This window comes from Stegostoma tigrinum, chromosome 26 (assembly GCF_030684315.1).
Source record: "Stegostoma tigrinum isolate sSteTig4 chromosome 26, sSteTig4.hap1, whole genome shotgun sequence".
Lineage (NCBI taxonomy): Eukaryota > Metazoa > Chordata > Chondrichthyes > Orectolobiformes > Stegostomatidae > Stegostoma > Stegostoma tigrinum.
The window spans coordinates 5387183-5412830 of NC_081379.1; the positions used below are offsets into that span (position 1 = coordinate 5387183).

General features: G+C 39.5%; 1 protein-coding gene across 6 annotated transcripts in view; it reads left to right on the top strand.

The window, feature by feature from the left end:
* Positions 1 to 25648, top strand: part of golga3 (golgin A3) — an 80336-nt gene that overhangs the window by 13656 nt on the left and 41032 nt on the right. For 4 of the 6 annotated variants that reach the window (XM_048556207.2, XM_048556210.2, XM_048556208.2 and 1 more), the window contains exons 3-8: positions 2232 to 2600; positions 13915 to 14304; positions 19379 to 19491; positions 20447 to 21126; positions 22918 to 23029; positions 23823 to 24129. In XM_048556207.2, coding sequence (XP_048412164.1) covers positions 2465 to 2600; positions 13915 to 14304; positions 19379 to 19491; positions 20447 to 21126; positions 22918 to 23029; positions 23823 to 24129 — 1738 coding nt within the window. In that variant the 5' untranslated portion in view covers positions 2232 to 2464. The remainder of the gene's footprint in view (positions 1 to 2231; positions 2601 to 13914; positions 14305 to 19378; positions 19492 to 20446; positions 21127 to 22917; positions 23030 to 23822; positions 24130 to 25648) is intronic. The other 2 variants (XM_048556211.2, XM_048556212.2) reach the window with 2 other exon arrangements.

Consider the following 25648-nt stretch of genomic DNA (forward strand, 5'->3'; position numbering starts at 1 on the left):
CCTAGACCCTTCATGAGAGAGGGGGATGGGGAGGGGGTTCTGGAATAAATAGGGAGAGAGAGGGGGAGGCGGACCAAAGATGGAGAGGAGAGTATAGGTGGGGAAGTAGGGCGGGGATAGGTCAGTCCAGGGAAGACAGACAGGTCAAGGAGGTGGGATGAGGTTAGTAGGTAGGAAATGGAGGTGCAGCTTAAGATGGGAGTCTCTGCCTCCCTAACCTGTTCTTCCTCTCACCCATCCCTTCCTCCCATCTCAAGCCGCACCTCCATTTCCTACCTACTAACCTCATCCCACCTTGACCTGTCCGTCTTCCCTGGACTGACCTATCCCCTCCCTACTTCCCCACTTATACTCTCCTCTCCTCTCCACCTATCATCTTTTCTCTCCATCTTCGGTCCACCTCCCCCTCTCTCTCCCTATTTATTCCAGAACCCCCTCCCCATCCCCCTCTCTGAAGGGTCTAGGCCTGAAACATCAGCTTTTGTGCTCCTGAGATGCTGCTTGGCCTGCTGTGTTCATCCAGCTCCACACTTTGTTATCTAAAGTTGCAGTCTGTATCCATTCATGCTGTGTTCATGCTAAAAGCCTCAAATGTGATAGCCAGTTTTACCAGTGCATCAGAACTTTTTGAAATTCTCAATCTTCTGTTGTATGTATTAAACCTATGTTCTGTATGTTAGTCTGTAATTATCTCTTCCTATTTCTGTTTTTCTGCTGTTGAAACCCTAATTAGTATGTTAATTAACTGTAGGGGTGACTATTCCAATGTTCTGCTGGCTAGCCTCCCATCCATCTGTAAGCTTTAAAATATCCAAAGCCCAGGTGCCCATTTCTTAACTTGCTCAAAGTTCAATTAACCATGACCCCTGAGGTTGCTGACTTGCGTTAGCCCCTGTCCGGTGACACGTCAGTATTTAAAATCTTCATTTTATGTCTTCAAATCTCTTCTTGGCTTCACCTGTTCTCTTAGTGTAACCGCTTTCTACTCTACAATCTACTGAGATTTTTGTGCTCCTACAGTTCTGGCCGTATGTGCAAGTTTTTTTTTGTCAATCCACCATTGACAGTTGTATTTTCAGATGGGTTCTAAGCTCTGGAATTCTGCGACTGAACCTCTCTACTTGTCTGTCTAAGATGTTCCTTAAAACTTCCTTCCTTCTGATTTTAAATTTTTGGTCTCCTGCCTGAATATTCCTATGTTTTTTTGGTATCAAATTTTTATTTGACAACATTCTTGCAAAGTGCCTTGAAACATATAGCTATGTTAAAGGTGCTTAAATAGTGCAAATATCAATGTAGTGTTGAAGTTGTCTGAATGCAGCCATGTGCATGAGTTACAGATTTTCATAAGTGATAAACTGTGTGATAACTGGTGTGGTCACACATTGTGAAATGTACAGTTGAATGAATATTCTGAATATTTCAGTTTTTGCGTGGGAAAGGATTTTTGTTGACAAAATTGCAGTGGCAACGGTTAAGCTACTCCTCTTTTAGATGACATTCAAGGTTTCAATCACAGCAGAGCCTATAAACTTCTGATTGCTATTTAGCAAATAGCAGTTAACTTAAGATTTTTAATTATTCTTGAAATATGACTCTCTAAATTCTGCCTTTGTTATGCATATTTATAGTGTTTATAGCCACTATTACCTATTTCTAAAATTTTGACTTATTATAGAAAGGTATTTTTGAGCTGCTAGCCATTGAGCTTACTCTAGGGCAATATTTATAGTAGCACAACAATGTATCTTTGTGTTTTTAGATTATTGATGCAATCAAGGGCAGGAGAAGAAGCTAGAGGAGATAGTTCAATTATTTTAAACCCAAGTTAATCACTATTGCATGTGCTTAGTATGAGTGCAATGCTTGCAGCAACAACAACACTTAGCTTTACCAGCAGAGCTGCTTATAGTGAAATAATTTATATAGTGTTCATCATGACTATGGCCTGTCTCAAAATACGTGAAAATTATTTTATTGTTGGGATAGTCACTTGTAATTTAGACTGCAGTTTAAATCAGTTTAATGGAAAAGATCAAAACAATGCATTGGATTATCTTCCACCTTTTCAGCAGGATTGTGAACTCCTTCGCTGTCTCACCAGCAGGGCTACAATCAGGTTTACTTGTGTTTTATTTCCTTGCGGAGATGAATAATGACAATCCTGTAATAATTCCTGGTGTCAATTAGCCTCAGTGTAAGTACTGATTTAGTGCATTGTCTTTTCACAGAGCCTACGCTTTCTTATTACAAGTTGTATAGGACTGGCCTCAATCCTCGACTCATTGGAACCTGCCGACTGCTACGTTTCATAGTTCACAGATCCTGATGCTGCTTCCCAGAAAGTTTGCAATCTCTTAAATTATCCTGAGAGCAGAGCAAATTTCCTTTTAATGGCAAAAAGTGACCTTTGGCTCATTGTGAGAAGACCTAAAGTGTCATTCATTACTGCTAAGTCTGTAGAATGATGGAAACCCCATCCCCCACACAAGATGTCATATTGACTGATTCGAAGTACAGTGTAACCACTGAGAGCAGAGAGGAACTTCCTGATGATGTAATTATGTCTGGGTCATCTGTCACAGAAGCCAATGTAAATGGTGAGTAAACCATACCAAATTATACTTCGCTTAAGTTTTCTCTCTTTTTAAAAAAAATACTTGGATATTTAATCAGAATCCATTTGGTAACTAAAATATAGTAACGTTTTAATTTCGCAAATTGAAGATGCATCGGTTGGGATGTTATGTTAATAGAAACTGTCCATGTCAGTATTCGTTTTGAGTAGGTGAGATGGTTTCTTAATGTAAAACATGTGTCTGTATAGATTCAGAATTGTGTGCTTGTTTCTTTGCTGGGGAAGTAGAGTTATTAAATTATTGTGCAGTTTGAAGTTTGTAGAGGAGGATCTATATTTTAGTATTCTCTCAAGTTCAATATTTTTATTTAATGTTTGTGACTATTTTTACAGTGTGAGCTGTTGATTAAGTAAGTCTATATAACAATATGATCAAATAAAATGATTACAGGCAGAAATGCTGCCAACAGGACAGGGTTGTATAAGGCCATAAGAAATAAGAAAAGACATAGGCCGTTTTGCCCATCAAGCATTCCACAGATTTACCACCCTGTCAGGAGAACTTTCCTCTTATTCTTTGTCTTAGGCAGATGACTCATTAGACTATGCCCCGCGGTCCTAGATTTTCCTACAAGGTGAACCAACCTCCTTATCTACCCTGACAAGCCTACAAAGGATCTTACCTTTTTAATAAGGTCTCTTCTCATTTTTCTAAATGTCAGTGACTTCAGGTAGAGCATACATAGCCTCTCCTCATTAGAAATTTTCTCCATAGCCAGGATCAATCTAGTGAACTTCTCCTCCTGGACTGCCTTCAATGCCTGTATATCTTTCCCTGGATATACAAAGAAGAAAGGGAAACTACAGCACAGGAACAGGCCCTTCGGCCCTCTAGGCCTGTACCAATTGAGGTCCTCTGTCTAACCTGTCATCTATTTTCTAAGGGTCTGTGTCCATTTGCTCCCCGCCCATCCATGTACCTGTCCAAATATATCTTAAAAGACGCTAACATGTCAGCGTCTACCACCTCCGCTGGCAACGCGTTCTTGGCACCCACCGTCCTCTGTGTAAAGAACTTTCCACGCATATCTCCCTTAAACCTTCCTCCTCTCACTTTGAACTCATGACCCCTAGTAATTGAGTCTCCCACTCTGGGTGGGGGAGCGGAAACTTCTAGCTATTCACCCTGTCTATACCCCTCATGATTTTGTAGACCTCAATCAGGTACCCCCTCAATCTCAGTCTTTCTAATGAAAATAATCCTAATCTACTCAACCTGGTCTTCATAGCTAGCACCCTCCATACCAGGCAACATCCTGGTGAACCTCCTCTGGATCCTCTCCAAAGTGTCCACATCCTTTTGGTAATGTGGCGACCAGAACTGTACACAGTACTCCAAATGTGGCCGAACCAAAGTCCTATACAACTGCAACATGACCTGCCAACTCTTGTACTCAATACCCCGTATGTGAGAGCCAAAACTGTGATCTGACTAGTGCCTTCTATAGTTTTACCAAATCATACAATGCATTCGATAGATTATATAAAAATCTCTTCTTATATATTCTCTTTGAAATAAAGGCCTTCCGTAATGCCTGGTGAATTTGGAACTTTGATTCATGCACTAAAACCCAAAAACACCCCTCTGGTGCTATCCTGATGGGTTTTTTTTTGTCTTCTCTATTTTTGTCATCCACAAACTTGGCAAGTGTATTTTCTTATGAAGCAGAGGTCGACTAGCACCCCTCACTACCCAGAACTAAAACCAAGACACCCAGAGAAGCTTACCTCGCTTCAAATTGTTTAAAGGAAAAAGTGTGAAAAGTGGTATAACCTGCCTGTCGCCTCTCACCTCCCAACCTGTTATAAGGGGAGGTAAAATTAAATGAGCTCCTGCCAGCCACTACTTAAACATTTATGTAACAATTTATTTATCTAACTCTAACAGTGAACAAATTGATAAAACTACTAACATACCAAACAATCCCCCATTGACTACTAACTAATATTACTGAATAAAACAAAATTCTAATTGTATCCATTGGAACAGCATACAAGTCTCACTTGTGTAAACCAAAATTAATTTTAAAAAACCTTAGTCTGCCTAAATTACAATCAGGATACGTCTTCCAGAATGTTCTGTGCCCTGATTGCTGATCATCTGTCAGGAACACCCTTCTTTGTCAGCTTCTTGTGCCAGGAAGGGTGCTCTCGATCAACTTCTTGTCAGGAATATTAACTAAGCGTGCCACTCTATCCTTAGTTAGATGATGGCTCCTCTGAGCGCTTAGAATCCTGGGTACGAGCGCCAGTGATTTTTCTCCTTAGAGCTGATGGGTTTTAAACTGTATTAGCTCTTTCCCCCTCTCCTTCCCCTCCCCCCCCTTATTAATTTCTCACAATAGGATTGGTCCTAGGTTATCAAAATCATCATGTTCAACTTTAATTGGTTTTTAGTCTGAGTGCCTGGTTTAAATTACTTGGCTAGTTTTCCAACTGGTTGCCTTAATAACAAAACCATCAACTGCCAGGGTTGTGAATCTCTCAATCATTTTTTAAAATCTCCACATTTAGAAAAACACTATCTTCTAAAGGGACCACACGCACCCCACTTCCCTGCATCTCTCCCTCTTCTCACCCACCCCCCCCCATCACTTCACAAACATTAAATTTTAATGTCCTGCCTTCAAATCCTTGAATACTTTACCCAGTGTTGCAGCAATATTCATCCAGGCCAATGATGTATCTTTCAAATAGTTGCAGTCTCAACACTGATCCCTGTGGCACTGCACTAATTACAGGTTGCCACCCTAAAATGCCCTTCCTACTCCAACTTCAACTTTATCTTCTCTTGGTTAGCCAGTCTTCTGTCCATTGTTAATATTTTATCCTCAATACCATGGGTTCTAATCTTATTAAAAGCCTAAAGTGCAAATGTCACTGCAGTTTATATAAGCACAGTTGAGATGTAATATTCTGAGAACTTGTGTACCAAGTAAATGTTGAAGAGGAAAATTCCAAGTATTTTTTAAAAAAATAGCAATAATAGCTTTGCTTGCTTTCCCTTCACCTCCAAAGTTCCTTAACAATCCTTATCACTGAACCATAACTCTCTACTACAACTTCGGACTCTTGCTCTACTCTTGTGCTGTTAGATTTTTTTTTTCTGACATCCTAATATGAACGATCCATAACTTTGTCCAGTTAGACATTGGGAAGACTGAAGCTACAATCTTGCCATTGCTGCCAACTTTACTCACTTGCCATTAATTCATCTGCATCGCTGACCACTATCAGAATATCCTGTTCAACCAAGAGCGAGGTTTAAGGTCCTGTGTCTTTTTCCATTGAAAGATTGTCTACTCTCCAATGAGTAGCAATGCTTTTATCTCCAGGTCTCACTCTTCCACTGCTGTACTTATTGGTCTCTCTTCTCCACCTTGTCCTAAATGTTCTGTTTCGGCTTCGGTTTCGGTTTCGGTCTTGGTCACCCACCATTCTTATCTGTGCTGAGCTCAAATGGTTCCCTGTTCACCAATAAATTTGATATTTGAACTCTTTTAAAAACCTTTTACCTCCTTTAATCTAAGCATTTATCTTATCTCTCAAGTCTTTACTTTGTCCTGTGCATCTCCTTCCATTTGGGCCACCAACAACACGTAGGCTGACTCTGCTTTGTGGAATCCTTTCATCGAAACCTCCCCTTCCCTCCCCTGCTCTTCTTTCAAGGGATGTGGGCTTTGATGGTTGGGTCAACGTTTATTGTCTACCCCTAATTGCCAAGAAAGCAGTTAAGTCACTCTTTGCTATTGGTCTGGAGTTGCATGCACAACCAGGCTGTGTCCCAGCTGTTACTATAAAGACTAGTTCACTGGTGGTTTAGGTGAGCAGATAGGTGGAGATGAGTCCAGAAAGAGAGATGTGAAAGGGTTAGGCAAACAAGGGGATTATTGATAGAAGGTCAGAACAGAAGAATAGCAGAATAATTGATAATGAGCACGCAGGGTAGGCTGTGCTGAAAGCAACACGCGTAATGTGATAATAGACCTGAGGGTGCTGTGCCAAAAGCAGCCAATGTCTCGATAGGACTGAGTGTTTGGAGGCAGGGTTGGGGTGGGTTACAAGCAAGGGAAGGTGAAATCAGGCTGTGCAGTTACTGACTCTGCATCCTAGAGGATGCAGAATCCCCACGCTGACAGAGATGCTGTTCTTCATGCTTGCATTGAGGCTGGCTGGAACACTATAGCAGGCCTGCCATAGAAATAGGCATGGGATCATGATAATGTGTCGGAATCGCAGGCACCTGAATGCTCAGATTATTTTTATGGACAGAATGAAGGTGTTCTGCGAAGCCAGTGTAGGGGAAACAGCACTGTGAACAGTGAATATAGTAGGTAAGAATGAAGTGTGGGTAAACTTACTGCCAAGCCTGAAAGGTATGATGGGCCTTGGATAGTGAGGAGGGAGGAAGAAAATAGGCAGGCATTACACCTTCCACGATTGCATGGGAAGATGACTTGGATGTGGGGCGGTATTGGAGGAAGAGTGGACCATGGTGTCATGGTGGAGGCAATCCTTGGAATGCTGATAAAGGAAGAGAGTTGAATGTGAGTCTGGTTGTCTCCATCCTGCTGGAGATAATTGAAATAGAGGCATACGGTCTTTTGAATTTCTCTCCTTTACAGACAGACTGATTTTAGTTCCTGATCCCACCAGATGCCACGGTGGAATTTGAACCAACTTGGATTCTGGATTGCTGGTCCAGTGACACGACACAAATGTCCCTTTTATCTTTAGTTTTTCCTTTTCAAAAGTGAAATCTCCTCTGAGCCATTCTTTTAACCAAGCTTTTGATAACTGCTTCCACTTTTTCTCAAATCTTGGCTTATGACCCATTTTCCTTGTTTCTTTTGTAATCAATATTTGGGCATTGGTTATATTCAGGTGTTATATAATAGTGTGTAAAGGTAATTTGGTTGTCTATTTCATGTGTATATTTGCTTTGGTTCTGTTCTTTTCTGACTGGATTGAATCGTTGCTTCTCTTATCAGAGTGGGCAGGTTTAAAAAAAATCGACATTGTTTGAAATATGCTGAAAATAAATGCAAGTTGGAGCTATTGCTTGGTAGTAAAATGTTTGAATTTGTTGCAGTTTTTTGTGCCATCCTTGAATGGCCTTAGTTGATTATAAAAGTCATTCTTGGTGAAGACAAGTAAGGTATGCAATTTTAGAGAACTTTGAGGCAAATATCTCACCAAGCCAGGCCAATCAAGTCGTATAGCAGTTAACATTTGACTGCCCAACCCTAGCTGTTTACATAGACAGCTGACACTGTAAGGTACGTATCTAGAAGGAAGCTGTACTGAATCATAGAATTATGCGTGCAGAAATTTAGATTTAGATGCCATTCTTTAAATTGATTCATCAGTTGGAGGGGAAAAAGCAGGCTAACAGTAAAGACAAAAAGTGCAATTCAATTCACAGTCCAGTATTTCAAAAATTACCAAAGAATTGTAAAGAAATTAGTCAAAATTTTGAAATCTCATCAACAATTGTCTCTTTCAAATGGATGAAGTTGCTATATGGTATGTGATTGCCATAATACATTAGAAAACATGGAGTAAAAGATTATTTGACAGGTTTCAGGTGAACAATTTTTTTTACATGCAGGTATTTGCAAATTGCGATGGGTAGTCAAACTTGAAAATCTTGAAACTGGAATGATGCAATGCTGCCCCTTTGCGTTCAGCTTCTACTTTGCATTGCGTCTGGAATGCAAAACATTTTGTTGGTATTTTTCATGTTCGTGAAGTCATAGACTGTTTAGGGCTGCTAGCTATAAAGGGAAAATACTGTTTTTGAATTGGCATGCTTAATTCATCTGCACGGGATCAGCCGGACCATGGGTTATGGTCAGATTGGCTATTGTCCTAACTAACTGCCTTAAAGATGGACAAATGCAACCACCTTTATGCATCAAATATATCTCATTGCAGAGACCAGAGCACAGTATTTAGGCTGCCACAACAGTCTCTGTCTCACTTTGGGCAATAATGTCTTCCTGGCGAGATGCCTAATCCTACAGTGTTCCCTTTTGTTTGGGTGAGAATGATTCCTTGGCACAATTTTGAAGCTCAGTGAGAGCATTCTTCCCAATCTCTTGGCCAATATTTATTCTTCATCAAATAATGTAATGTGATAATAGCAATGCTGTTTGTCAAACTTTGAAATTTGGTTGTCCAGTTTCTGATATTACAACAGTGATGTGGGAATTCTTCATTCTGCATAAGAACTTTGGGATATCCTGAGGTTCTGAAATGCCCTGTGCCAGTCCAATGTTACTCTTTTCTTACTATAAGTGACTAAAAACTTCCACAGAATTTTCAAGCTCTAATTTTAAAAAGGGAAAATATCCAAAGCCTTTTTGAACTTCTTGTTGGATTTAAGTGATATTGGCAGGAGTGAATTAATTGCCTATTGAGTTAATCAGAATGTGATGATGTTGCGCTGCCATTTTACTGAGGAAAGAGACAGTTTGGTTTGGTGAAAGGGAAATTGTTTCACCAATTTTTTTGGAATTCTTTGGAGAAGTATGCCATGGGGAAAATGGGGGTGCCCTGCTGCTGTATTGGATTTCCAGAAGGCATTTGATGAGATTCCACATCAAATGTTACCTTTTAGGAGCTTGTGGTGTAGGCGCACACTAGCACACGTGGAAGACCGGCTGGCTGGCAGAAAATAGGAACACTGTATAAATGGGTCACTTTCATATTGGCAGGATTTGGCAAGTGGAGTTTCCACAGGTTTCTGTGCTGGGTCCTTGCTTTTAAAAGTTTCCCTATGACTTCAAAATGAGGATTGAAGACATGATGGCTAAGTATGCAAGTGACAATGATATGTAGAAAACTACATGTAAAGATGGCAAGGATGCAAGTGAATGTTGGTTGAATGAGTGGTTGAAAATTTGGCAGGCACTATAAAATAGGAATTTGGTCAGTTGGCAGGAAGAATGAAGTATTATATATTTTTGACAAATGACTGCAGTATTGAGATGCACAGTTTTCAAGGTGTTCTAGTACCTGAGAGAGACAAAGTTAGTATGCAGGTACAGCCAGTGATCAAGCAGACTAATCGAATGCTATTCTTTATGAAAGGGACTGCCTTTAGTCATGAGAAGCATTGGAGAGATGATAACTCAAATACTGTGTGCAGTTTTAGTGGTCTCTTTTTTTTAATTTAAGGAATGCAGTGCATATGTTGGAGATGATTAAGAGGTGATCTTGCTAAATTGATAAGTGAAGTGAGTGGGTTGTTTTCACTGGAGTTTAGAAGAGTGGATGATTTGATGTCAAGTTGGATCTAGAAATGATATTTATTTTTTCTGATTGAGTTCAGAATTATGGAAACTGTTTTAAATTTAGGGGTTGCCTTTTTAGAACAGACAGGGAATTTTGTTTGGGAGTTGTGGAACTTTGGAATGCTTTGCCTCAAGGCAGTAGAAGTCATTGAATATTTTTAAATATTGATTGAATATTTGTAGATTTGGGTTAGCAAGGGGAGTCAAAGGTCATCAGGAGAAGGTGGGAATGTGGAATTCAGAACACAAATAGATCCACCATGATTTTATTGAACGGTGTTGCAGGCTTGAAGAGCTGAATTCCCTACTTTTCCATATGTTTGTTATAATCAATGTTATAAATCCTTTGAACCAATTAATATTAACTGGTTTCCTGGCTTGTTTTAAGTGGCACTAATGCATCAACCATGTACTCGCTGGAGTCCCCAGTAGAAGTTGTGGCCTTCCCTCTCCGAAGGACATTCATGAGTCAGCTGGGTTGCAGTGATTATCTGGAAATGTTTGTGATTGTATCTCTACCAGTGATAAGTTACTATATTGGGTTTTGAGAAGATTTGTAGCTCAGGTTGAGGTTCTGGATGTGAGTTTGCTCGCTGAGCTGGAAGGTTAGTTTTCAGACGTTTCGTCACCATTCTAGGTAACATCATCAGTGAGCCTCGGATGAAGCGCTGGTGCTATGTCCCGCTTTCTATTTATCTGGTTAGGTTTCCTTGGGTTGGTGATGTCACTTCCTGTCCTTTTTCTCAGGGGATGGTAGATTGATTTGGAGCCAATGTGTTTGTTGATGGAGTTCCGGTTGGAATGCTATGCTTCTAGGAATTCTCGTGCGTGTCTGTTTGGCTTGTCCTAGGATGGATGTGTTGTCCCAATCAAAGTGGTGGCCTTCCTCATCTGTGTGTAGGGATACGAGTGATAGTGGGTCATGTCGTTTTGTGGCTTGATGTTCATGTATTCTGGTGGCTAGCTTTCTGCCAGTTTGTCCAATGTAGTGTTTGTCACAGTTCTTGCAAGGTATTTTGTAGATGACGTTTGTTTTGTTTGTTGTCTGTATAGGATCTTTTAAGTTCATTAGCTGCTGTTTTAGTGTGTTGGTGGGTTTGTGGGCTACCCTGATGCCAAGAGGTCCGAGTAATCTGGCAGTCATTTCGGAAATGTCTTTGTAGGGGAGAGTGGTTATGGTTTCTGAGCCCGTTTTGTCTGTCTGTTTGGGTTTATTGCTGCGGAATTGGCGGACTGTGTTCATAGGGTACACATTCTTTTTGAATACGCTGTATAGGTGATTTTCCTCCACTCTTCGTAGTTCCTCTGTGCTGCAGTGTGTGGTGGCTCGTTGGAATAATGTTCTAATGCCGCTTCGTTTGTGGGTGTTGGGATGGTTGCTCCTGTAGTTCAGTATTTGGTCCGTATGTGTTGTTTTCCTGTAGACGCTGGTTTGAAGTTCCCCATTGGCTGTTCGCTCTACTGTGACATCTAGGAATGGCAGTTTGTTGTTTTCCTCCTCTTGTGACCATCAATAATACCTTTACTGGCATAACATTCACAAAAGAGGAGGAAAACACCACCTATAGCTTCCCTTTCAAACCATTCGCCATCCTGTCTTGGATTTATACCATTGGTTTAGTGTCGTTCAGTCAAAATCCTGGAATTTTCTCCAAGCAACACTGCGAGTGTATCTGCACATAAACTGAAACAATTGAAGGTGGCTGCTCATCAGCAACTTCAGGGCAATTTGAACTGGGCAACAAATACTGGCTTCAGTAACAATACTTGCATCACAAGAACAAATGTGGGGGAAAGTTTTATTTTTGGAATCTTCACTTAAGGCCTCTTCTGATGTTTTCTTTTTTAACAGTGCACTTTTGATATTAGTTTGAAGGTAAATTGCTTTCTACTGATGTATCTGTTGGAGGTTTATTCTTGGTTTCAAATATGGAAGAAAAGTAATTTGTGTTCTTGATGGACCTCGTGAAAATGCAAACAAGCTACTCTAAAATGCCACTAGTTTTTGCAGACGTTTTATGCTGTTGATACCTCCTGATATTTTCTGCCTGCAGCTCAGTATTGTGGCCACGTTTTTCCTATGATCATTGATTTGTTCTTTTTTTTTGGCCTGGCTGCTAAGTAAAATTGATAAAGTTGATTCATGTGTTAATTCTGTATTTTTCTTGATGTAACAGGATAATATTCTGAAATGCAATAATTGTAATCCTGAATGAAACAGTCATTGTGCATTGAACTCATTTTGCAGTCATAAAATCAATATACCAGCCAGTTTCATTCTCCTTGGAAGTTTTAGTTTATTATTAATTACTTTGCATTAGTTTGAGTTTACTACGTGTGTTTATCGGTGACACTACTTATTAAATGTCATTGGAAATTATGCCGTTGTTGTACCTAGAATATTTGGAAGAGAAAGGGAAAAGTGGGTTGGTGTTTCGATACCAGGGATCGAGAGCTTTGTTAATATAGCTGTCATTTGTGGCAAATACATGCTCAAATTGAGGTTGTATCAAGTTGTTTTGATGGTAATGAAGCTGAGCTTGTTCTAAATGTACCCTTTTGGTAATGATGTGTCTAACATCATGAATGAATGATTGCTGCTCGTCTCAGCAGAAAATGTATAAAGAAAATCTGTGGCAAGAGTATCCAGAAGCTTAAGAAACAAATTGTGGTTGACAAAAAAGGCGAAAAATTTGGTGGTACTTTTCTTGTCCACAACAAGTTAGTCTTTTTTATATATTTGCTGCTGGAATGCGCGTCAGTATCTACTGTGTATTGCTAATTGCTGTGAAGAAGGTAGTGGTGAGCTCCCTTCCTCAACTGTTGCAATCCTTAGGGTGTAGCTGCGCCCCACAGTGCTGTTATGAAGGGCATTCAGTTATTTTGATCCAGCAACAATGAAGGGACCGCAAAATATTCCAAATCCGGATGGTGCAGACTTTGAGGGAGGCATATGAATGGTAAATAAAAACAAAGAACTGTGGATGCTGAAAATCAGAAGTTTCTGGAAAAGCTCAGCATATCTGGCAACATCTGGAAGGAGAAATCAGAGTTAATGTTTCAGGTCTGGTAATCCTTCCTCAGATGCTGCCAGACCTGCTGAGCTTTTCCAGCAACTTGTGTTTTTGTTTCTGATTATCCATTTGGTGAATCCATGTATCTGCTGCCTTTGTCTTTGTGGCTGGTAAATGATGTTGTTTTGGAAGGTGCTACTTGGATTGATCTTTAAGGAACCTTATCCTGACTCTTAGAATGTGAGTGGTGCTTTTCAAAAGAGAATGGTAAATTTTTTTTTTTGTACTTTTATTTATCAGTTCCTAATTCTGAACATGTTTAATTTAGACTTGAATGCTGGTAACACCTATAGCATGTAGTTCTGGACTTAGTTTTTTTCTCATATAGATAGTTGAGCTTACACTAGTGCTGGTACTGAAAGTCAACATTGCTTTTTGTAAAAGGAATTTGAAAAGTGAAAACTCTCAAGGATGTAATATTGAGCTACCCTGAAAATAGATATAAATTGGAAAATTACCAGTGATAACTAGGCAAACTATATGGTTTTGGTGTTTTCTGTCCAGTGTGTGCAGATGAGCATTTTGAGACAAAATAAAAGTATTTGTTCCGAGACTTTGCCTGCTTTCGAAGGTTATAATCTGTGACAAAAATAGTTGTGCTTTCCATCCTTCCTACGATAAGAATGCAATCTGAACTTTGTGGGGTTTGAGCTGAAAGAAAATTTGAGTTTCACTTATTTTGTTTGTCAGTTTTCCTCCTGTTTCTGTTTTTCTCAATCCGAGACCCCTGTTGTAAATATAAAATGCCAAATCATTGAATTTTGTGTTTTAAAAAGGCCATGAACTTGCTAATGGTGAGAAGACTGGGGGGAATAAAAGTTGAGCTTTGCTTTCAGTTGGTGTCAAGCTTTTAAGCAGTAGAATAGGGTGGTATTAGTTGCTAATTGTGCTTCATTTTTCATAGGTACCTATGTGAACAGTACTGATAAGGTGCCAAGCATTGGAGCAGCTATGGACGCCAGCAGTATCTCAGGCAAACATGAGGGCGAGATCCAGCAACTATGTGCTTCCAGTGGTAAAGGTGCTGATGGTGAAGGAGATGGTTGTCAGAATGGATCCAAGTCTGTTCACAGGTCCACTGGGCCTTCTGACATTCCCCAGGCAATCTCTACCTCACCAGAAAGTCAGGCACCAAAGTGCAGATCTGATGAGTGCACAGAGCCTTCCCCAGGTGTGGATGGTTTCCATGACAACTTAAAGAATCCTCAGGCAGCTAAATCTGAGATGCTTGTTCAAAAATGTGAAGCTTTGCAGTCGCTCATTATAAGTCTTCCTATGCAAGAGACCAATTTGTGTAAGCATTTATTTACAGCGGTGGCTCTTCCACCCTGCTTCCTCCTTTATTGAACTTCACTCTTCGCCAAATTTGGCATGCTTTTTAAGCTTACTTGATCAAGCTGGCAACTCCATGTGCTGTCTCTCTCTGTGCATGTGCTACCATAGAAATGTTTTCTAAGAAAAAAAATTGAGACGTGAAAAGCTGTACTATTCCAAATATTAGCAGCCAAAAAGTGTGAAGACAGATATTCGTAAGAATAAGGGATATGTGCATCTACTCCCTTTTGGATGTGATCTTGCTGATGGGAGTGCTCTGGGTAGGTTAGGAATGCCATTTATGTTTCAAGCTGGATGTTTTATATACCTTGTGTCACAAGATACTTTTCTGTCTCCGTGAATGATTTTGGAAATTGCTGATAGCAGAAGTGAGGTGAAGCTATTATGGCAAATGAGTACATGGATTGTGAATTTAAATCAGTTTAATAGGGAGTTAATGCAGGTTGGTGAAGTAAAGGAGCACGTGAGGTTTAAGGCAGAGGTAGGTAGCAGGGTTTTAGACAAGTTGAAGTTTGTTTCAGAGTTGTGTAGCAGCTGCCATGATGTAGTACAAAGAAATTTTCAACTTTTGCTGTATAATCCTGTAGTTTTTGTGTTTGACATTACATGTCTTCCCTTAATGTAGTGATATTCACCAAAATAGAAATTACATCATTTTCTAGATTCTATATTTATCCCCTTAGTTGCTTTCGGTACCAGATTTTGGCATGAAACCTCTCCAATGTCGCTTCCTGTGCATGTTTTTAAAATAACAAGATGACATGAGGCTAGAATTTAAAACTATAATGTTATAAATATCACATTGTAAGAATCTAATATTTTAAACATGGACCAGGGACGACAAATTTTAAAACCAGTTTTCCAGAAGTTATTGCAGTACATCTTGACTGCATTCTTAAAACAAACGGTGACAAAGTAGCAAGCCAAATCAATTACGGCATGGCCAGTTCAGGTGTGTTCGCTCAACCTTTTGTAAAAGTAATAAAAGTGTGTATTTTGTAGGAGGCTGACAACAAGGAAAGCTTTTTTGTACAGTTATGGATGGAATTCCTTACTATTGGCTAATCTATTATCACCATATTGGAGTAGTAACTACTTCATCTTTTTACTTCATGTCTGTGCAAGTTCCTGTCCCCCTGAGAATTTTTGTTGAAGGCAATAGAGGGAGCAAATAGACAGTTATAAAGAAATATTGTATTTGGTTTGTTTTAATTTTCTTGAATTTAATTGATCATTAAGCACGAAAGTAAGCCCCGCTTTGTGTAACATTTGTATGCTGCTGCTCTAAAACTCTAATGCCTTTTGGTTTTTTTTTTGCAGTGTGTTTTAGCTTTGTGTTTCTTGTTTGTATGTGTATACAATGAGTCTCAGAGTTTGTATTAATGAAAATGCTTTCTATCTAGAAATGAGGTATCCATATTTACTTAATTTGGTCAAATCCTTAGGACTTTGTGTTTGATTATAAATTCCTGTTTTTTATAATTGTAGCTAAAAATTGAAATTATATTTCCCTGCCAAAAATCAGGTTGCTGGCAATTGTGTAGTGCTTATGGTTCCCTGTTTAGTGAAGCAGACAGCACAGAAGAGAAATTGAAATCCCCCCCCCCCCCCAATTTCTTTTCCCTCCAGTATCAAGCCATTTGCCAAGACCTTCAATTAAGCTACTGTGTTGGTGGGTCTGTGGTTGGGTTGACACAAGAGTTGCTGTAATCCCAATCAAGTCTTTGGTTTGATGGAGATTAACTGTGGCAGGGTTTTGAGGACTGTCACATGGGCTTTAGGACTGGGATGAGGCATGGGGTTGTGGGTGGAAGGAGGTGTCAGGTGTTAGTATGTTCACATTTCAGGGTGTTGCTGGTTTGAAATGAAAAGTAACATTTTCACAAAAAAAGCACAAGGCCTATGCAATTGATTGTTTTGTCATTGGATTTCCTGGACTATTAAATTTAAATGTACGTTCATGTCACTGGGTATGTGTGGCATTTTTAAAATCATGGGCATAATGTGACGTTCAATCATATCATCTTATTGAGGCACAAGGGTGCTGTCTGCCTTTCACCGCTTCCAACAGGTCTGTTTCTGCTGCAGGATATGTTCTGTTTCAGCTACACTGGCTCCCCATTGGATGACAGTTGTACAAATAAATGTTTTGTGCAGATAGCTGCTCTGGTCCAGCAGGTGTCCTGAGATTTATTACAACTGAATCCACCTTTTCCTTACATGATGTCTGCAAATGTCACTCCGTGTAATCAGGATTTTCTAAACTGATTTTAATCTCTCTCATTTCTGTTCAACCCCACCATCAATCTCTGCCAGCACCCAAAGAAATATTATGGTGTTGAGCCAATTGTAACTTTATTCCTCTTGATGTGAGCTAACTCAACACATGCTGAAGATAGATCTGAGGGCATTCTGATCTCTGTAGTTTAGTCTTGCAATACTTTTATCTATTTGGCCTTCTGTAGAGACATAGAGCCTTCGATCTAACCAGTCCTTGCCAAACAGTTACAAATTGAACTAGTCCCACGTGCCTGCTCCTGGCCCATATCACTCCAAACCTTACCCATTCACGCATCTATCCAAATGTCTTTTTAAATGTTGTAATTGTACCAACATCCACTACTTGCTCAGGAAGTTCATTCCACATGGAAACCACCCTCTGCTTTAAAAATGTTGCTCCTCGTGTCTTTTTTTAAACTTCTCTCCTCTCTCCTTAAAAATGTGACCCCTAGTCTTGAAATCCCCCCATCCTAGGGAAAAGACAGCTACCATTAACACTATCTACACCCCTCATTATTTTAAGCTTCTATGAGGTCACCTTTTGACCTCCTATGCTCCAATGAAAGAAGTCCCAGCCTTTCCTTATAACTTGAATACTCCATACCTGGCGACATCCTGGTAAATTTCTTCTAAACCCTCTCCAGCTTGATTTATAACCTTGCTATAACTGGGCAACTAGAACTGGACACAGTATGCCAGAGAGCCTTTGCCAATGTCCTGTACAACCGCAACATGACTTCCCAACTCCTATACTCCAAAAGGACTGAGCAGTGAAGGCAGCATGCCAAACGTTTTCTTAACCACCCTGTTTGTATGTGACGTAAACTTCAAAGAATTATGTACCTGCATCTCTAGGTCCCTCTGTTCTATAACACTAGCTGAGACCCTGCCATTAATTGTATAAGTCCTACCCTTGTTCATATACAAAAATGCAATACTTCGCATTTATCCAGATTGAACGCCATCTGCCAATTTTCACTCCATTGACCCATTTGATCAAGATCCCTTTATAATTAGAAAACCTTCTTCACTGTCAACTATGCCACCAATTTGGATGTCATCTGCAAACTTACTAACAATGCCTTCTGTATTCTCGTCTAAATAATTTATGTAAATGATAGACAAAAGAGGACCCAGAGCCGATCCCTAAGGAACACTGCTGGTTACAGGCCTCCAGTCTGTAAAGTGACCCTCCACCATTAGTCTCTGTCTCATGCTATTAAGCCATTTATGTATCCACTTGACAAGCTCACCCTCAATTCCATGTGACCTAACTTTACGAATTATGCACTTTTTTTCAACTATTCAATTTTTCTTGTCTTCAGTTAACTTTTACTTTCAGATGTTGCCAAGTCACTGCCTATAACTGAAAGTCAATGTGCCGTGTGTGAATCTTAAACTAGTTTTTATCAGGCTTCCATGTGGACCAGGATTTGTGTTACAGTACTGGACTGACTGTCCAGAGGTTGTAAATTCAAATCTTGCTATAACGAATTGTGAAATTTAAATTATGTACTGATAGGAAAATAACCAGATGGCAACAAAAATGTTTTCTGACACCCATGTCTGTCACAAAATCAAATCTCCTACTCCTCCTTATCTTGGCTTGCACATCACACAAACCCACAAGATATAATTGACTCTTGATTAAGTGTGTCCTGGAAACCACTAGTGCTACCTCCATTATTAGGTCTCTCCGATCCTCTAGAGTGAGATTGTGAATGCAACCGTACCACATCCCAGTACCTGATTGATTTTTTTTTTTCTGATTTACAGGTTGGTTCTTGCAATAAGTCAGTAAATTCGATTCTATAAGAATGTATTAAATAGAACGAAATGAGCTCTTGTTTAGATGTATAACCAGTTATTTCATAGCTATCCCAATAAAACCATAACACTTTTTGCAATCCACTTACTATATTGAATTTCTTCACTTTCCAGTTGTTTGTACAGTTAATTTAGTGAGCCACAATAAGTGAGTCTCTGTTCACCTTTTCATTTGACTCTTCACCTAATAGAAGAAGGGCAGAAAGAAAATTATTACCTTTTTTTAGAAACCACATTGAGTATCTCCTGGCAAATGAATTCTGACCAGATTGTACAACCGGTAGCATTGGTAAGGTTTAGATTCTGGTAATTTCATGTGACTTTCTTCTTTTTGAGGCAGGATCGAATAAAAGTATTCGATCATGAAGGATTTTGATATTCTAAATGAGATGAAACTGTGTCCAATGATGTGTACAGGTAACCAGTCATCACAGATTTAAGAGCTTTTTTAGTGAGAGTACCTGAATGGGGCAATTTTTTTAATGCAGTGGGTTATGATGGTAGGGAATATATTGCCTGGAATGGCTATAAATGCCAACCCAGTTACAACTTTTAAAGATAATAACATTATCATAATTAAGGGAAAGAGAATTTGTCAAGTGAAAGGAGTATTTCCAATATGATCTCGTTTAATTGAGGCTGCTTGCTTGTGCAAAAGTGGTGGTTGTGTCTAGTTTGAAAATTGTGGTTTCTATGGCAAGGTAGAAGCCTTAAAGCTGAAATTAAAATACTTAAATATTTCAGGTGAAGGGGTTTTTATGAAAACAAAACTGTAGCTTTAGCAAATTAGTCTGCAAATAGGTTAGATGTTTTTATAACTAAACAACGTTAAGAGTAAATTTTGCTATCACTTAATTGTAATTACCCTTATTTATTGGTAGAGTTATGTAAGGTGGCTTGAATTTATCATTTTGTTTTGAATTCAGGTACAGTGGATCCTTCTTTGAAAGACCAGAATGAAGAACAGATACGCTCACAGGCTCAACGACGTCTTGAAGAGCAGCTTAAACAGTACAGAGTGCAAAGACATCAGCAGAGAGTAAGTATGTCAGAAGAAAACTGGTAGGAGAGGGTCAAGAGATACAGCTCATCTTTATCCCTAACTTGTAATTAACCAATGTCAACTTGGGTCAGTGGTGAAAACGAAAGATCTTGCATTCAAGTTCCATTCTAGGATTTGAGCGCAGACTTAAGCTGATGTTTGCACAGCAGTACAAACATTGATGTCAGGTGAGACATTAATCAAAGACTCCATCTGTGTCTTTGGGTAGATGTAGCAAGTCAAAGGTTCACGCAGGCTCTGTCACTAATACGAGGGTAGAAGGAAGCTGGGTGCTGGATTTGGAAAATTGGGAACTTTTAGCCGCAATGTTTCAATTAGGCTGAGAGAACTGTAATCAAATATTTTAGTGAAGTCAGGAAAGAGCTTACTGAATAGTGAAAGATATTTCTTGTGTTCTGGCTGCAGTTGCTGTTATATTGCTCTTACATAGATATGTATATAAGTGTGTAATAGGAGCAAGAATAGCCCACTCTGTCCTGAAACTTGATGTGCCAATTAATAACATTGCGAATGATTTGACTGTGTTTTGAACATTACCTTCTACCCCTGATAACCTTAGGTGTGGTTAGACAAGGGAATCAACCTATCTTGCCTTAAAAATATTCCGTGATCCCACTTCCACTGCCTCTGAGGCAGTTGCATTTTCTTTGAGAGAGAAGATTTTTCATTACCATTGTCCAATAAGATGAATCCTGAATTTAAAACTGCACCCCCTAGACTTCATTGATCTACAAGACAAAATATCCTTTCCCCATTGCCTTAAGACCGTTTAGAATCTTCTACACTTTAATCAAGTCGCCTGTCACCCTTCTAAATTCCAACTTCGCTGCCATTTTACTAAGCGGCTCATTTTATGTATTTCACAGAACAAAACTCCCTGCTTAGTTGCGAAGCAGCTTTTCAGAACAATGTGTTTACTTTTATCTTTCAGTCCAAGCAATCAAAAAATCGACTCAGCAGTACTTTGGACCCAGAGTTGATGTTCCACCCAGAAGTACTTCCAAGAGCTAATAAACTCACCTTGACTACGGAATACTCATTCTTGAGGACCAGTGTTCCACGAGGACCCAAAGTGGGCAGCCTTGGAATGCCAAATGTTTTCAAAGATGAAAAGACTTCACGGAGTTCAAAGACCAGCAAAATACGATCCCTTGCGGATTATAAAACTGACAGTTCCGAGGCTGGTAGTAGTATTGGGAGGTCTTCCAGTGTGGAAACATTATCCCAGAACAGGACTGGTTCCTCCACATCTGTCATATCTGAAATAGGCTTTGCATCAGAAAATGATGATAAATTAGAGATTTCATTGCATATTGAGGACAACAGTTCTGAGATAGATGGCAGCGAGTTGGGTGCAAGGCAAGATGAAAATGAAAGTGATAGTTCTTCATACAGCAGTATATCCACCACTGGTATTTATGGGACCATGTCTGTGCTGGACAGCAGGCAAAAAAACACATACACTGTTGATGGGCAAGAAATATTATCAAATGAAATGGGGCAGTTTCCTTCTATTGGGGAAGTGTTACAGGCTGCAGCAGCAGAACATCAGAGTGACCATCAGGAAGTGAATGGAGCAGTGCGGAGCAGGAGAGACAGTATTTCCAGCAGGTAACTGTGCTATTAATATACTTAAATAACCTGACGTAGGAGTTCAAAGGGAATTCACTATTTTAAATATTGCTTTGTTAGGCACAGACTAACCCACAATCTCTTTTGTTAAAATAACCCTGTGAATTCTTAGTAGAAACCAAATATTTTAAGGATTGCACTTTGCAATCAGAATGTTTATATTGATAAAATACTCTTAATGTAGCATCTATTTTTATCAGTTTTGGTTTGATAATGCGTATGGTGCATTTGATAAAATGCTGACTGTATCAATTTTTAAAAAAGCGAAGTTGATAGATCCTATAAAGTAGGAGCATAAAAACAGAATACAGTGAATCATTTTGGTCTCCTCATCTAATGGTTATTTTGGCATTGGGAAACAGAAACAGAAACAGAAACAGAAACAGAAACTGTTGACTAGGTAGATCTTATTTATGGAGAAATTGTGAAGAGTTGATTAGGTTGGTCCTGTACTCAGCATTTTCAAAGTGAGTATTTTTTTAATTGTTCACCGGAATGTGGATGTCACTGCCAGGCCAGTACTGCACATAGTTAAATGCGCTGCTGAGAGTCTGGATTCACAGGAAACAGCTCGGTGGTTAGCACTGCTGCCTCAGCACTGGGGACCTGGGTTCACTTCTACCCTTGGGTGACTGTCTGTCTGTGTGGAGTTCTCCACGTGCCTGCGTGAGTTTCTTCTGGGTGTTGCGGTTTCCCCTCTCTCTCCAAAGATTGCAGGCTTGGTGGATTGACTATGCTAAATTGCCCACAACGTTGAGGATGTGTAGATTAGGTAGGTTATGGAGGATGGGTCTGGGTGGGATGCTCGGAGTGTTGGTGTGGACTTGATGTGCCAAAGGGCCTGTTTCCACATTGTAGGAATTCTGTGATTCTAGGCCACACCATGTAAGGCTGGCAGATTTCCTTCACTAAAGGGCATTTTCTGACAATCAGTAACAGTTTCTTGGTCATTGTTTGACTCTTAATCCCAGATTTTTATTGAATTAGATTCCAGAATCTGCCATGGTGTGATTTGAACCTGGGTCCCTGGAATGTTATGTGGTTGTTTTGGCTTAATAGTGTAATGTAGTGTAATACAACGAGGCTATCACCTCTCTTAACGTGTGAGGACCTTACTGAGACATGTTCTTATGAAGTTCGATGGGGTGGATTCAAAGGTTGTTTTCCCTTGTGGGAGAATCAGAACCATAATCTCAGTCTAAAAGGGCACCCATTTAAGACAGATGAGGAATTTCTCCTAAGGTAGAGAATTTGGAATTCCTTACCCCAGAGAACTGTCAAGGTTGCTTCATTTAAATATAATCAAAGCTTGAGATGGACAGATTTTCAATCAATGAAGGAGTCAGGTATCATGGGGAAAACATGGGAAGGTGGACTAGGAAACTACATTGTTTTAAAAACCCAGCTGATTTGCTGGATTCCTTTTTAGGGGAGAACATCTGTTGGTCCTTTCTTAGTGATACTAATGTCCCATGAATTAATAAGATTAGAGCTTTGGGAAATAAAATCATAACTGCTTTTGATTCAGAATAGCTGTATTGGCAATGTGATCAATTTTGTCTCGTGCTATGTTCTTTGCATCTCGAACAGCTGTTAGCAAAAGTTTGTTTTGTTTGCGGAGTATATGCATCTATTTACCACAAAAGAAAACAGAATTTGAGGGTTGCACATGAATCCCAAACATAATGGGGGTTTCTGGAATTGTTTGTCATTTAATGCTCACTACTTAGTGACTTTAACACACCATTCACTGTTATAATTTTGTCACAGTGTCTCCATGGAAAGCTCTGTTGCAGAATCCCACGATGATCTGATGCAAATTCTGAAAGAAAAAATGCGACTTGAGGGGCAACTGGAAGCACTGTCTTCTGAAGCTAATGAGGTGAAAAAAAGATTTTTCATTGTCCTGTCCTTGGGCTGGGGTGAGGGGTCAGAATGGGCAGGGTCAAGAAAGTGGGGGGAAACAAAGGAAGAGAACAAAATGATCTGACATTTAAAACTGCTGTCATGCAGAAAGGTGGATTTTTAGTTCACTTACCCCAAAAAGCTTTTTATCTCCAGGTGTTTTAGCATCATGAGATGCTTCTCCATTTTTTGGTATGCTTTTGTCAATGCTAAACAATTGAACCCGTAACAAATCTAGACCTTTTCAATCTATTGGATGTATTGTTGAAGCATTTACATATTGATCAAAAAGCCACATGGAAATAATCTTTTTCTATTTCTATAGTTCTTTAAATTATGAGAAGCTAAGAAAACTGCACTGCAGAAATGTTATCGTATTTTGCATTTTTGTGTGTGTTTAGCGAGAGGAGGGTGGAGAAGGAGATGGTGAGGATGTCATTTTTTTGGTATAATTCAGCTTCTGTAAGCTTTCGATTGCTCATGGTAAAGTTGAAATATTTGTGGAGGTACTTCCTTCCTTTTTAGCTCCCATAAGAGAAGTAAAATTTCAAATATCACTCATTTGGTTACATAGATAATAGATTCTTTGGAGTTCCTGAAACTCTTAAGTTCTTTGTTCATATGAATTGGGTTTAATTTTTCATTAAAGGAAATTTACATGCTCAGTCTGGGCTATCCTGACATTGATGTTGAAGCAATTGAAGAAAAGGTATAACCATTCCTTACTAAAGATAAAAAGGCTATCATAACCTTTTTTCTTAACTTCTAAGGGCTTAAAAGAGAAGACTGAATTGCAGGCACAATTAGCAGCTTTAAATGCACAACTACAGGCACAAGATGAGCAGAAGGCACTCAGTGAGCAAAAACAGAATATATTGAATGCTGAAGTAAGCACCTTACGACAAACATGTTCCAGTTTGGAACAGGCCATGACCGAACTGCAGACCAATCTAGAGTCTAAGAATGCCAGTTTAGCTGCACTAAACAATGATCTTCAGGTGTCAGAGGAGCAATACCAGAGGCTGGTGGGAAGAGTTTCAGAAATGCAGCAGGCACTCTCCAGCAGAGATGATTCAGGTATGCCTTTATGGAGTGATAGAATATGTGCTCAGTAAGAACATTGTTGTGGCTCCTGTTGTGGTTTTCTCTTCTATCCATAATGTACTGATTGTTGCCAGATACCCATTACCTTGCTCATTTTGCTGTATACGCCCAGGTAATATTTATTGGAGACTGATTGTCGGGCCATCATGGAGCCCAAGCCAGTTCTTTTTCTCACTCGCTCTTCCCAGTAAGAGGAGGTACATAATCTGAATTTGCAACTGCAAATTTCCTCCTTACCTCCTTCCTACCTATCTGTTCCTGGTTTGGGGAAATGGAGGCATCATATCAGCCCAAGCTGGAATAACAAATTCAACATCGATGGGGAATCAGATTTCTCCGATTACTTGTTATGAAGACCCTAGATGTTTGCTTCTTTTAAAGGTGCCAGATAAATGTAAGTTTCTAGCCAGAGTATTTTTAATTGACTTGGTACAATCTCTTGTGACCATTCATTCTGTCTCCTAAATTGTATAAAACTTTTAAAGTGTGATGACTTTGTAGTATAGTGAAACTCCATGTAAAATTCCCCATTGAATTTTGCAGCTTAGTGTTAGCTGTTGTTTTGGTCTTTTTGGCTTTAGAATGGTAAGTTGCGCTTTAGTTGGCTGATTTGCAAATGGAATATTTTACTCTTGCATTCAACTATTGTGAATTTTCACAAGAATTTTCACAGAATTTCCTTCAGAGTTGCCAAGGTATAATTTCCTAACCAGTTACATATTTGTCCTTAATGTCCAAGATCTGTTAGTTTACTTAGTATTGATTTTTGGAATTGTTCTGAACATGGGACTTATGAGCAGGATTAGGCCATTCAGCCCATCAAGCCTGCTCTATCATTTCAGTAAGATCACAGCTGATCTGGTTGGTATGTGAATCCCACTTACCTGTCGGCCCTCTCCCTATAGCCCTTGATTCCTTTCGTCCATCAAAATATCTGTCTAACTTTGGGTCAGTGAATATATTCAAGACAATCTACACTACATGGAGAAGAGTTCTGCAGATCAACAAAAATACTAATCTCTGTCTTAAAGCAGGATCTCCTCCTCTTTAACTATGTTCCCTAGTTTGTGTCTCCCTACAAGAGGCGATATCCTGTCAATATCTGCCCGACCAAATCATTTCAGGATCTTGTATATTTCAATAGGATCACTTCCTGTTTTTTTTGAACACCAACGGATATAGGCCCAGCCTGCCCAAGCTGTCTTCAAAGGGTAACCCCCTCATCCCAGAAATGAATAAAATGACCTTCTCTGAGCTACATGCAGCATGGTTTCCTTTTGAGTCTGAGGAGACCAAAATCATATACATTACTCCATATGCAATTTCACCAATGCTCTGTACAACTGCAATAACAGGTCCCTATTTGATATTCAATTACTCTTGCAACAAATGAAAGCATTTAATTTGCCTTTCTGACTGTTTGGTGTACCTGCATGCAGAGTTTTAATTCATGGGGTAGCACAGTGGTTCAGTAGTTAACACTGCTGCCTCT